At 37.8% G+C, this 13,467-nt stretch overlaps 1 protein-coding gene across 2 annotated transcripts; it reads right to left on the reverse strand.

The window, feature by feature from the left end:
• Positions 1-309: 309 nt before the first annotated feature.
• LOC121950300 (neuroepithelial cell-transforming gene 1 protein-like) lies at positions 310-13,319 on the reverse strand. Of its 2 annotated transcripts, none has more exons than XM_042496248.1 (12): positions 9,584-13,319; positions 7,000-7,066; positions 6,720-6,779; positions 5,961-6,068; positions 4,521-4,685; positions 4,051-4,113; positions 3,506-3,602; positions 3,334-3,410; positions 2,985-3,242; positions 2,704-2,874; positions 2,418-2,601; positions 310-1,297 (listed from the first exon to the last, which is right to left on the reverse strand). In XM_042496248.1, exons 1-12 carry the CDS (start codon positions 9,727-9,729, stop codon positions 966-968), a joined length of 1,728 nt encoding a protein of 575 aa, XP_042352182.1. In that variant the 5' UTR covers positions 9,730-13,319; the 3' UTR covers positions 310-965. The 2 variants fall into 2 exon arrangements, with proteins under 2 accessions (XP_042352182.1, XP_042352181.1); XM_042496247.1 differs by having other exon boundaries at positions 2,418-2,604.
• Between the last annotated feature and the right edge of the window lie 148 nt (positions 13,320-13,467).

Consider the following 13,467-nt stretch of genomic DNA (forward strand, 5'->3'; position numbering starts at 1 on the left):
AAAAAAGCCTTTTTTTCTCATGGGTTTTTAATGTTTCAAGACAGTATATCAAATGGTCTGTACACCTGTATCGTACTGAAATGAAACATTAATAAAACTAAATTTACGGCATGTACATTTTAACACACTAAGTGGAAGTGAGCAAACTTCTGAGTTTTCTTCTGTTTCTGTTTGCCTTACAAGTGTTGCAACACACTGTCGAACAGCTCTGTCAAAAGCAAAAGGAAGTGGCTGAGGGGCCAAAGTACAGCAGAGAGGACGCTGGTGTGTTGTAACATACAATCTCTTGGTCAATCACACTCAGGACGCTTTTAAAAGTACAAACTAAATGTTTTATCTTTCTTCCATTTAACAACATTTCACTGAATACAGCTGGATTCATTGGATTTTTTTTGTCCCAAGATAAGTTTTTATCTCGTATTCATGGTCAGTGTTGTCACTCGTGTTCGACTCGTTATCTTTTGTCTGATCTTTAACGTGTTTAGGCTCCCCTCACCCAACGGTTTCCTGCACAGAGAGCTTAGGCCGTCACATTTTCTTGATCCCTTATCTTAGCACAGATAACATATAAAACTGCACACACTTATATGTAGATTTGACTGCGGAAAAAAACAAAACACAGAAAGCTTAAAAGTGTCAACACTGAAATGAAGTTAAACTAAAAGTTTTGCTATAAGTGGTATAAAGTTGTAGGTAGACACAAAAACCCTAATTCCACACACATTTAGTGGGTGTAAACATACATTTCAGACACATCACTTTTTTTTTGTAAACTAATTACACTTTTTAAAGACTAAAATTTGAAAATACATCTGGACGGAAATGATTGGAGAGACTTTTTCAGTGCAGCCACAAGGACAAAGTAAAAGCATGAAAACAACGGTTGCATGAAAATTCTATGACAGACACGTGATGAAACAGGAATCATGTTGCATTCATGTGTCTGTCCGTGCCGGGACAAATGTCTACACTCCAGTCTCCTTCCTCTTTAGTGAGCCTCGTAACTTCTGGTCCAGTCTGGTTTTGGACAGCGTCTGAGGCCTGAGTTTAGGGCCAGAGACAGGCGGACAGTTCTCGTCTGACTCCTCATCAGAGATGGTGGCTGAGATAGTGGGGGAGCGATGCTTGGCTCTGACAGCTTCTTCCTGCTGAGCTCTGGGTGGAGCCCCCTGTTGTTGGGCCATTGCAGTGCGGAGACAGTTGAGCCACTGCTGCTTGTGGTAGACATCGTTGACATGCAGGGTGTGGGACTGACCATGGGATGGATCCATAGAGCTCACACGGAAAACGTTCTTAGCTAGAGGGACACAGAAATAAAAGAAATACAGTTAACAAGATAACAGCCAAGTCAAGGACAAAAGAAATCTAGTGTTATGATACTTTTTTTCAAAAAACAGTTTCTTTCCTCATGCCATCAGGATTACAAACTTTGATCCTGCAACTAGAGAGCTCACACATGACCCAAAATACTGCACATATTCTTTCTATGTAGTATTTCTTTAAATTCCTCCTTTCACTTGTTAGCTATATTTCCAAATGAAGAATGGATTAAATGACTATGTATAATGTGAATGGGATCTCTTGTACTGATTTACTGACAGTCATTTATCAACCGCGCCTGCTGTTTCCCTGAGCCAAAGGAAAGTAAATACAGATCTCACTTCCATCAGGTCACCTGAAACATCACTCTACATAAAGTATAATGTCCTGTGTCTGCTGGATTTAATAATAACTGTTTGCTAACAAGTTCATCATATCCAACTTCTGTCCCCGTGTAAACTAGCAATGTGCAGATCCTGTGAGTACGGCGACACCACGGCTGCACTTTGCGCATGTGCATTATGTTTCAGACAGACGGTGTAGCCCAATCTTCCCTGGCTCTTTGCTTACACCTTTGTTTCTGCCTCGTCTTTATGAGAAAAATAACGCCTTTTTACATTTTACATTACATTTTTGTGTTCTCTGTATTATTATGCTGATTACTCATGCTCATGTTCTTAGATTCGATGTATGTATCTGTATTTTCTTCTGTATGATGTCTTTCAGTGTAAAGCATTTTAAGTTTACGTGTAATGAAATATGCTACAGAAATACATTTGCCATTGCTATTGCTCATAGTGAGTCAAGTCAAGTCAATTTGATTTCTTAAGCCTATCATCACAAATCACAATTTCATTCAGAGGGCTTTACAGCATATGACATTCCCCTGTCCTTTCTGAGTCAACAACATGAACACTGTGTTGTGGATGCAGTCTGAAATGTAATGTAAAACCCTGTGGATGGAAAATTGCTTTCTAAGTTATTACATATTTAAATTAGGCAAAGTAAAACATTCCATCCAAAGTAATGTCAATTAATGGGTGACACAACAGGCCTCAGCCACTCTTAGCCAGCAGGTGGAGTGCAACTCAACCCACCTTTTTCTCCATTAGTGAAAGCCCCTCTGAAGGACCCCCCCATGCGGATCTCTCCATCCTGCAGGTCCTCGAGAGCCAAGTCCCGAACTGGGATGGGCTGTCGATAGACCTGGAAACAGCTCCTGTCATTGCGGGTCACCGGTCGGGTCAGAACCAGGAGCTCAGAGAAGAGGAACACGTACAACTGCTGTGAAAAAACACATTAATAGAGAGTGAAACTTATTTTATTCCAAGACAAACAACTAATGTGGATAGTAATAATAAGGAGAAAAATCGTAATTCTCACCGAGCCACTCTTGTTCCGCAGCTCGCCGTGAATAAGTAGTGTCTTGCAGTTATCTATAAGAGGATCCCGCTGCTTCTCATCCAGATACTCCAGCTTTTCTATGTAATATTGGCACTCAGACTCTCCTTTTCTCATGTTGATATCAGACAGAATCTCCTGGATTATAGTGATCTGGATAATTAAAGATGTATCAGTTCAGGACTAAATGATCAGTGAGATAATACCTATTATTTATTACATTCAACAACTAAACATAACACAACATAATATGGATAACATACAGCTCTCTCCAGACTGGCTATGTCGGGGTGATCAGGAGGAGTGTGTCTTAGGATCTCTCGCAGCAGCAGCGGGTATTTCACCAGGCGCGATCGTGGGATGTCTAGGAAGCTCCAGAGGTCCAGCTTCCTGCTGAAGGGCGACTCCAGACAACGCTGCAGGAAGTCATGGACCCGCCTGTCCTGCTTTTTCTGGTCCAGCAGGGCTTTGGCTGCAAGCTGGTTGCTGCAGTAGCCTTTGTAGGCGTTCAGACCTGGCAGCTGAGAAGACACCGTGACGGTCACAATCATTTTACATGCCCCAGCTGATCATAATAAGGCTAATGTGTGTAAGGTAAACGTCAACACATACCCAGTCTATCACTATCTGTCCAATCTGAGCTACTGTTCCATCAGGGCCAGTTCCCTCCGTCAGTTTCATCAGTAAGTCTGCAAATAAATTTGAAAAAAAGCACACATGGTTAAAAACATGTTAAGCATCAGATAAAGCAGTTGAAGTCCTAGAATGATTAGTGGTAACTTACCCTCATGCAAGGGGATGTATGCATCCAGGTCCCCAAATATGTGAGCTAGTTCCTCCTCTGTCATGATGGAGAGTTTTAGCATTGGATCATGGTATGCCTAAATGTGAGAAAAGCAGCAGAATTAGCACAAAAAGAGCAAAAATGATTTGATTTCTTTGTATAATTTTAAAGGTCCAGTGTGTAGAATTTAGGGGGGATATATTGACAGATATGGAATATAATAAAATGAGTATGTTTTGGTTGCTCAGAACAGACAATCCAAAGTGCCATTAGTGTTTTGGCATCAGCCACCATACTTAACGACCCCTCCAAGATTACAGTGCTGGAAAAAAACTGAGATTTTCTTAATGTGTGTTTTATTCAGTGCTTTTACTGGCTTAAATCAGCACGTCCATTTGTTTTGGAGAGAAAGAGATGTCTGCAGATAATGTGGCTCCCAGTTAAAACACTGAAGGAATTCTAATGAAGAGAAGTTTCACCTGCTTGCGATTTACAATCCTCACTGCTAAGATGCCACTAAATCCTTTAGAGAGAGATTTTCTTACCTTTCGTGCAAGTTGGAGATCCTCTATGAGATCTTGCTCTCCCCTGTAAAGCTCATAAATTGCCTGAGGAGGAAACACATCAGAAACCACATGAACAGAAGTTAACTTTTTTTTTGTGCTGTCTTAACTTTTAAGATGACTGTGTTGTAAACAAGGGCTGCAATTAACGACTATTTTCATTATCATTTAATGTGTCCCTAATATTCTTTATTGTTTTGTCAATAAAATGTCAGAAAATAGTGAATAGTGTCTATAAATGATATATTTTATCTGACCAACGCTCCTAAGTCTGAACTATTCCATTTCAATATAATGTATTACATTGTATAAGCACAAAACTAACAAATAACAGTTTTTTTCACCTAAAAAATGACTAAAACAATTATTCATTTATTCAAACAGTTGCCAAGTAATTGTCTGCCAATCGACCAATCATTGCAGCTTTACTGTAAACTTTAAAAAGAACAAACCTCTTGTCTCTTGATCTCTTTTGTGGAGAACGTGCTCTTCTGATGGACGTCCAGCGTCTCTGACCACAGCGTGCTGTTTCTGCGTTTCGTGGGGGTGGGACCCGCTGCCTTGCTGGCTCTGAGCGACATCCCTGGTGACTTGCTGTCAGCACGTAATGACATTGACTGGGGGGCAAAAATATAAATTTACAGTCAAACACAAATTCTACTCATTTCATTTTCTACATAGTACATGCGTAGAGTATCAGAAGAGTATGCAGGGTTCTCACTCTTTTCTAGAAATATTTTTTGGGTATTTTCAGTGATGATCTAGCTGGTATGACAGACAAGGACTGTGCCATGCACTAACATGCTCCTCTCTGTTAAGGTGTAATTTAAAAGATGTGCAGTCTATGGCTATAATGTATCAATGAAATGATCTCTTACATGCTTAGAAATTATGACAAATTGATTATAGACCCCAAACTCCCATTTATCACTATCAAACTCTGTCAACAATGACCAACACGCATTTGAAACCATTGCTCCTAACCAATTGAATCACTTTGCAGACAAAACAAACTGGTAAGCACATTAACTTTAGCAACTGAACCAAAAATGCTAACCAGTGTATCATTATTTAAACAACTCAAAACAGCGACTATAATTAACATCTGTAGGATAATGCACTTCACATTAGTCAGAGTTTCGTCCACTTAAAGGATTTAAGGGTATGTATTGGCAAAAATGGAATATAACATAGTTAGTATGTTTTCTTTTGCTCATATTCCTCATCCATCATGTTCCAAAAACTGCCATGTTTCTACAGTAGCTCAGAAAGGACAGAAAAAGAACAGAAAAAATGTTTACTGATTTTTTTTAAGGTGAAACAGCATCCGTTAGTATGTTTACCCGCTTAAATTGCCTGGTCCATTTATTCTGGAGAGGAAGAGACCTCTGCTGATAATTCAGTTCCCGGTAAAAAGCTCCTGAGCGATGAACACTGAAGGAATTCTAACTGGGAGAACTTTCAGCTGGTTACAATTTGTAATCCTCAAAGCTAGATGCCCCCTAAATCTTACACACTGGATCTTTAAGTTTTAGGGTCATCCAACCAGCATGTGCTATCAAACATGTGACATAACTTGGGGGTGTGTTCACAGTGTTTTCACACCATAACAGAGAGCCCTCAACACAAAATAAACTCGTTCATTAATGACCCTTTGAACAATAATATGTTCTTGAACATAACTTTCTGATGGTAATGTTATCTGCTTTGGGGAGCTTTGATAGATCACCAAGTAGTCCACTCAGCAAAAGGAAAATAAGAAAATGATTAAAAAAAAAAATCTGGACATTTTACTGTCTCTCTCATTTACCATTTATTTTCCTTGACTGGAAAATTGTTTAACTGCTTTCCAGGTTCATCAGGACCACTGAGAACCCTGGTACAGCACTTACCTGTATGGTCTGGCCAAAGCGCCGCACTGCTCCATTCTTTGATGGAGATATCAAGTTGACGAGGGATGAAACTTTGGCCAGAGGACGGACACGCTTGTTACTCGGTTCCTGGAAATCAAGGAAATAAAATGTCTTCAGTTCAACTCGAATGTACTGAGTGATTGTATTGTAGACAGTAAGTGTGTAACAATACCTTGAAAAATACAATATCATTTCATACAAGGCTCCCAGTAACACGTTATGTATTTGACAACTTATTTTTTTCAACGTTTTATAAACATTATGAGTGTGCTTCTGTCTGATCTACTTTGTCCCTTTGTTAATTCCAATATAATATTTTATAAATCATAAAGCACTACTTTAAATTGTTTTAAAAGTAAAAACTACTATAAACGCAGAAGGAAAAACTCCATTGTTTCATTATGCTTTTAAGTATTATAGCTGAATTTAATTAAATTTAATGAAAATGAAAAATGTAAATTGTCTATGTTGTATAGGAAATATATTGAACCACTTTCATAGAGTCAAAACACTGTATTCATACGGAGGGATGATGTGGCTCAGATTTTCCGTCACCACTGTACCAGCGTGACGGACAGCAGGATTATCCTGAGCTCATAACACATGAGAGTGCTCATGGCGGTCTGTGAAGAGTCCCTGAGTCATGCACAAGGATTAAAGTTTGTTGTGAGGACACGTTCAAGGGTGCTATGCAAGACTTGCACCCAACGGACAGACAGGGAGCTGTCTGACTCTCACCTTGAGGTCGAAACTGGACAGACTGACCGTGTCATCCTCCTTCTCTTTGCGTTTTCTCTTCTGCAGCAACAAGAGAATACAATCTGGTATTAAAAAAATAAACATTTGCAGCAACATCACTTATATACTTGCAATGATCACACAACCCCAAAATACTTTTATGTATTTGTTTTACATGTAGAAAATATGAGTAAATAATTTTTTTTTTTTAAAGGTGCGAGGATTTGACCACTGCAGTCTTACAAAATGTTTTTTTTTCTTTTTTTCAGCATTGACTTACTAGACTGAAGTCCCATGGAGTCCCAGGAGTGAGAAAGGTGAAGGAGCTGCCTCTTTGCAGAGGGGGTCTACAGGAAATGAGACAAATAACAAACTATCAAACACAAAGGACAACAAGTTTATATCTACCTCCTTGCACAGCAGCTGTCTACTATGCTGCTTAAGATGTTTCTTTGTCTTATAGTGATCAAGATGTGCAGAATCTGATCATACGTAGGCTGGGCAATATGTAAAAAAATCAAACATCAGTACTTTAGACCAAATGCCTCTGTGTCGATATTTCGAAGATATTGTAGGATTTAAAATTGGTGCTTTCACAAAATACTTACACAATGGGATTTTTGATATATAACCATCAGTAATGTGGATATAATAACTAGGTAAAGGCAAATAACAGAACAGCTACAACAGTCTGTCAGTTCAGAAAATTATGCCACTTTACAATAACACAGTTGTAACCAGGAAAAGAGACTATATAACAATATCAAAAATCTTAGAGGCCATAGATAGTCCAATATTAGGATATTGATACAAGATCAATATATTGCCCAGCCCTAATTATACATAAAAGCGGCTGAAACCGCACAAACAGCAAGTCTAGGCAAACAAAAACGACTGAAGAGAATCTTTGTTTTCATAGGAAATGCATTTCAGCTCTGTTAATATGATGGATGCCTTCTCTGTGCTATTTTTGCTCCAGTCACTGTTATGTTTCAAATATGTCAAACACTGTGGATGATGACTGAAGGGGACGTTAATTTTTAAAACCATACAAGGAGCTGGACTGCTCCCTGCTGCTGCAGAAAAGCCAGTTATGATGACAAAACAGTGAAGCTACAGAAAGTTACAATGTCTTCTTTAAGTGAATGACACCATGAGGGTGCTGTCGAGGCCAAGGTCAGCTGAACACACTGCCACACAACCTACTTCTTGTATTCATGCTGTCAAATCATGTTGGAAATAACGGAAAAATTAGTAGAGAGAGAAAGATTAAAGTAAGTGATGGAAAGTAACTGGTGAAGTTGCAATTATCGGCAAGCCAAGCCATTTCGATGTGATCTTGGGGGGGGGCATCTCAATATATGTCGAAAGAGTAAAAAATAAAACATAAAATATTCTTATATGATTTTTGACACAATGTAATCACAAGTTACAACATTCTGAGAAGGCAGTGATATATTTAAAGACACCAACACAAATACTACTTTCTCAACTCTATCTGAGTACTTTCTCAACTCTATATGCAGTTTGCAAGAACAAACACAGGTGCAATACAGGTTTAACTCTGCAGACATGCCCTTCTAGTAATGACTGGGTGAGCCACAGTTGCTCAGTATTGGCTGTGTAAAAAATACTCAACCGATAATGATGATATCTGCAGATATTAAAAATATAATGATTTATTGGTGCATCTATTTTACATAATATCTGAAGAGATAAGTCAATTAATGTTAGAGAGATTTTTAAAAAAAGTAATTCATTGCTTAGAATGAGTACATATATGGATGTGCACGTGTGTATGCACATGTATGTATATACCTACATATGTGTGTATCCTTGCATGTATGTTTGCATGCATAGGTATGCACATGCATTATATTTTGTAGATTTAGTTTTTCTTTAATTAAGCCAGGTGCCCCCAATGTCTTAGTTTTATGTATTTGTTTGATTGATTTTAAGTGTGATTTATGTCCAGCTGACACACACACACATACATATCACTGCGGTTTCTGTGTTCTCTTCAAGAACACACATCAACAACAACAAAAAGGTAATTTATTGAGTAAATGAGCCAACCATTAGATGGTTGTTCCAGCTTCCAAAATGTGAATTTGCTGCCATTGTGTTTTCATATTTTCACACATGTAAAAATAATATCTTTGGGATTAGACTAGAACTAATCGTTTTTGGAATTTAATAACTTGTGATGGGCAACCTTTTGACATTTTTTAACTAAAACATGACTCAAAATCTACTTTGATTAATCAATACACACGTTTGGAAATTAGCACTAGCAACCAATGAAATGCTAGTAAAATACGCAAGTGACTGCTTGATTTACTTTACTCACCAGCCATAATAAATCCAAAACAACATGATAATCTACTGAGTGGCTGGTAGATTTTGGAATCCACGTACCCCCAAAAATAATTTCCAACCCCGATAATAAAAGAAAGTATAATTAATTGCAGCCATAATTGATCATATATTCATTTTGAGTTTTACTTGTAGTCATCGCGTTTTAGTTAAGCAAGTTAAGTTAAGCAACTGATAACGTGATGTGGAAATAAAAGAGAGCTAAAACAGACTTTTATTATGTTATAAACTGTATTTAGTTTCTGATTGACATTTAGTGACAACACACGCAGTTTAAAGCATGCCAAATCTTGGCGACAACATCAGATAATATGTCTTCCGAGCTGCACTTGAAAGCACCCTTCGCGAGATACAATAACAGCCCTGCCCGTCAGTTAGCTTCCCGCACAACGCTGGCTTCAAACGTGCTAAAGTCAGATTACATTTGGAAAGGCGGCTTCATAATAAATGAATACATACATATTACATGTTTTATGTGATCTACTTACTTCTTGGAGTTGTTTCTCCGGAGTGTTTGTGGAGAAGGCTCCGCAGCGCTGATGACACTGGTGGTGGAAGTCCTCGATGACATCCTGCGAAGTTTCTGCTTTTTGTTTCCCAACGTCCGTCCACAAACTTCTTCATTTTCTTCCATTTTGCAGGATATTTTGTTTAGATCTCAATTATGACGAAACGTAATTACGGCTAAGTGGACAAAAGACAAAGTCCGGACGTATGAAAACTGGCCTAATGTGTACAAAGAAAGCAGGAGATCGATGACAACAGAACACACACCACGGCGGAAGTTTGAATATGGCGGACCTTGAAAATGGGCCAATCGGGAGAGGGTTCAGAGCTCCGCTGCTAGGATACCAGGAGGTGGGAGGAGCCTGGGAGACTCATTTAAAAAAGACCTTGAACGTAGCGAAATCATGTTTGTGATCAGCGGGTTGATAAAAAAGCCAACAGTGGAACAAGTTATAATTTATAGAGGAATCAAATAATAGTGCACTGCATACAACATGTCTTACTCGGAATTGATAGCCTAAGCACTTATTGCATTTTTACTCAAGATCGATTTATGGAATTTAACAAATATTAATTAATTCAACCTCTGGGTCATGTTTTCTTGAGCCAATAATTTTTAATACACACACAAAAAAATAGGTGATATTGGTCAACAACAGTGAAATTTCGTTCTCCAAAACAGTGTGTAGTGCACATAATCAGTTAATTTATTGATTAACAGATAATTACATGTCAACATGTTGACTATCATTAACATTGTTAATCAATAATGTGGGTTTTGGACATAACAAGCAATTGATGACATTATCTTGAACAAATTATGGGTATTTTCACTATTTTCTGACCTTTTACAGGCTAAATTGTTGGTAATTTCTTAAACAAAACAAATAGACAGATGAACATAAATGAAAAAAATTATGGAAAATAATTGAGATTTGATGATTTCCTAAAATTTGGAGTAGATTTTAAAAGGGGGAAAGGGTTTTACATAGAATCATACAGTCATATTAGTTATAGCTTTTAGAATAAAGATAATATGAAAAAAAGGTTACAAGCACTAAGTAGCCTATTACTTGTAAGTGCTTGACAAGAGGCACTGGATGGTTCCTGGAGCACAAGGTGAAATAATAATATACTGTACATACACTTTATATGCACAAATGAATGCATATACCACTTCTGTTTATAGCAATACTCACAAGATGAGATGAAACTTCATTTATCCCAAGGGAAATTGTGGTGCAGCAGTTGCAATACAAAAAGTGGAAAGGGTGCAAATAAAGCATGCAAATATACAAAAGACAGATACAAGTAAGGAACCATTAAGGTGCAATCCAAATATATACAATATCTATTCTAGCATTCTTTGCTATTCCATGCATCATTGCACTGTCGACCACATGGTAACAACCAGATTATGACCCTGTATAAACCATGCGCCAAGTTTAGCCACTTTATGCTTGTTATTAAAATTTTTCTTATACTTATCTATTTTAATACTTTCCTGTACATAGCAGCTATATATTTAAGTTTGCTAAACTTTGTTTATCCTTGTTGTTGGTTTATTGTACGCCTAATATTGTGCATATTGTCTGCTCTCTGATTTTTAAATCAAGAGTTTGTATGTGTCAACGCACCTATGGCCACTAAAGATTCAGATTGTGATTATGATAATTCAGCTGATGTGTGAAGTCTGTATAGTAGATTCGGCCACTACAAGCGACAGGTCGCATATGCCGACATTTGGTGGTAGAAAGGAGGTCTAACTGTGACTACAGCTTATTTTTGGCCCCTAGTGGATCAACTTTGCCATGACTCAGTTTGTGTGAACTGAACTGGAGGGCTTAAAGTATTCTAAGCCTGTATGACATTGCAGTGAATATAAAACACCAGTTTGTAAAATGTCTCATTTGAATACATTAACTTGTTTGTGTTCAGAGACAGGGATGCAAATATGAAAATTAATCTTATCATATAAATATTGCATTAGAATGCCCGCCTGCAGCTTTTTTCATATCATGCATGCTGATTTTGGCAACACTGGAAGAAAACTATGGCCTTGCAATAAACCTTTTTGTTTCATCCATATGAAGATCAGGATCTTGCAGATTCTCTGTGAGCCTGTTGGAACACCCCCAAGAGGACGACCCACCCATCAGTCAAACAGGACATTGTAAACTTCTTCAACCTTACAGCTCTGTCCTTCATGAGCCCATCATCACCTCAATGTGGCCATCTGTCCACTTTAATTAACATAAATGTCAGTCAGGTGAAATATAGTGCCTGACATCACTGCTGTAGTGTCCTTCGAAAGTCAAGGTGGTGAGGACATTTCCCAAAGACTTTTTTGGGGGGGCAAGGTGACGTAGAAACCCTCTGTAGTAGCGTGTGTTTATGGTTGGATGATAAAAACAATCCCACAAACACATGGATATATCTGACAAAACAGTTTCACCTCAAAGTTCATTTAGAAGTTTTCATATATAGCTGTCATTATTAGTCAGCAGCTGTTGTCCTAGAATTTAAAATTGTATTGATTTTATCAGCAAAACGTTGAGCAGAAGCTTTTGACAAAACAATCTTACCACAAAGGCCATTCAGCAGTTGTTATGGAATTTTACTCTTACTTGTATGCCCACATGGGCAAAAAGAAAAGTGCACTGACTTTAAAACCTACAATTCTGTGACAATGAAGCAAACTCACATCGTCTGATCAAACAGCTACTACATGGACTTTCTGAGGTCAAGAAAGAACTTTCCTCCATTTAATCCATTAAATAGTTGATGAGCTTTTAAACATTTCTTATGTAATGTATTTTCAACAACTGGGTCTGGTTAAATGAAGCAGGTGGATTAAATGCATCCATTTCAGTTGAATTCAGATGGAGCTAGAAAACCTTGAGTGTGCTCACAAAGAAATAAAGCAGTTATACCTCCAGCTTATAGAGTGCAGGTGAGTGTAAACAGGGACATATGGAGACACTGTCGCTGCACTGAAAAGTTTCATAGTGATTGAGTTACTTTGTCCTTGACAGGTGCTGTGAGGATATATTAAAGACACAAAAAACACCTACATTTAATTTTACAGTCTTATTACTACAAAATACAAGTTAGTTTCATTAACATTTGTAAAGCAATTGGCTTAAATCTGTTAAGCTCACTCACATATATTTGTTTTATTTTGTTTTAAATGATACACTATTTAATCAGGTGGGAAAAAAACTTTGTAATGGGACAAAATCATATCAGTAAATAGCACCAGACTTCAGCCTGAAAATGAACCTTTTAAGTGAAACTATGTAGTTTTTACAAATTAAAAGTTGAGCTCAAAGGCAATACAACACACTGTAGTCAATATGGTCTGGTATGGCCTCTAGGTATAATTTCCACTCCTTCCAAATCCCATGATGACATTCAAATCAGGGAGGACACCCTGACCCAGTATTTTATAGTGCCTCCTCACACATTTATGAAACACTGCACTCAACAAAGAAGCTAATGGGTTCAGAATTTATCAATGGAAGTGGATTCATGATAAAAGTATGTTTGAGTCAATGGGAGACTCACAGAGGGAGAAAAAGATTTAACAAGAAGCAGGACAGCAGCTGTGAACAGTTAGTGAATGAATAGTAATTTATACAAATGTGACCTACTTTGTGGCATTACAAAAACATCTCATATTTCAGTTTGTTCATGTACACAGTCTGTACATGCTGACGGTCCACATCCCAGAACACTGATTTCATATGGTGCTAGAGACTGGGTACAAACATCTACGTCACCAAATGAAATCAGTTTCTGAGTGCAGTTTTCTGAGTTTATATAGACAGTGATTGTGCTTGAGACATGCGGTACAAATCATGTT

Source organism: Plectropomus leopardus, chromosome 11 (assembly GCF_008729295.1).
Source record: "Plectropomus leopardus isolate mb chromosome 11, YSFRI_Pleo_2.0, whole genome shotgun sequence".
Taxonomy (NCBI): Eukaryota; Metazoa; Chordata; class Actinopteri; order Perciformes; family Serranidae; genus Plectropomus; species Plectropomus leopardus.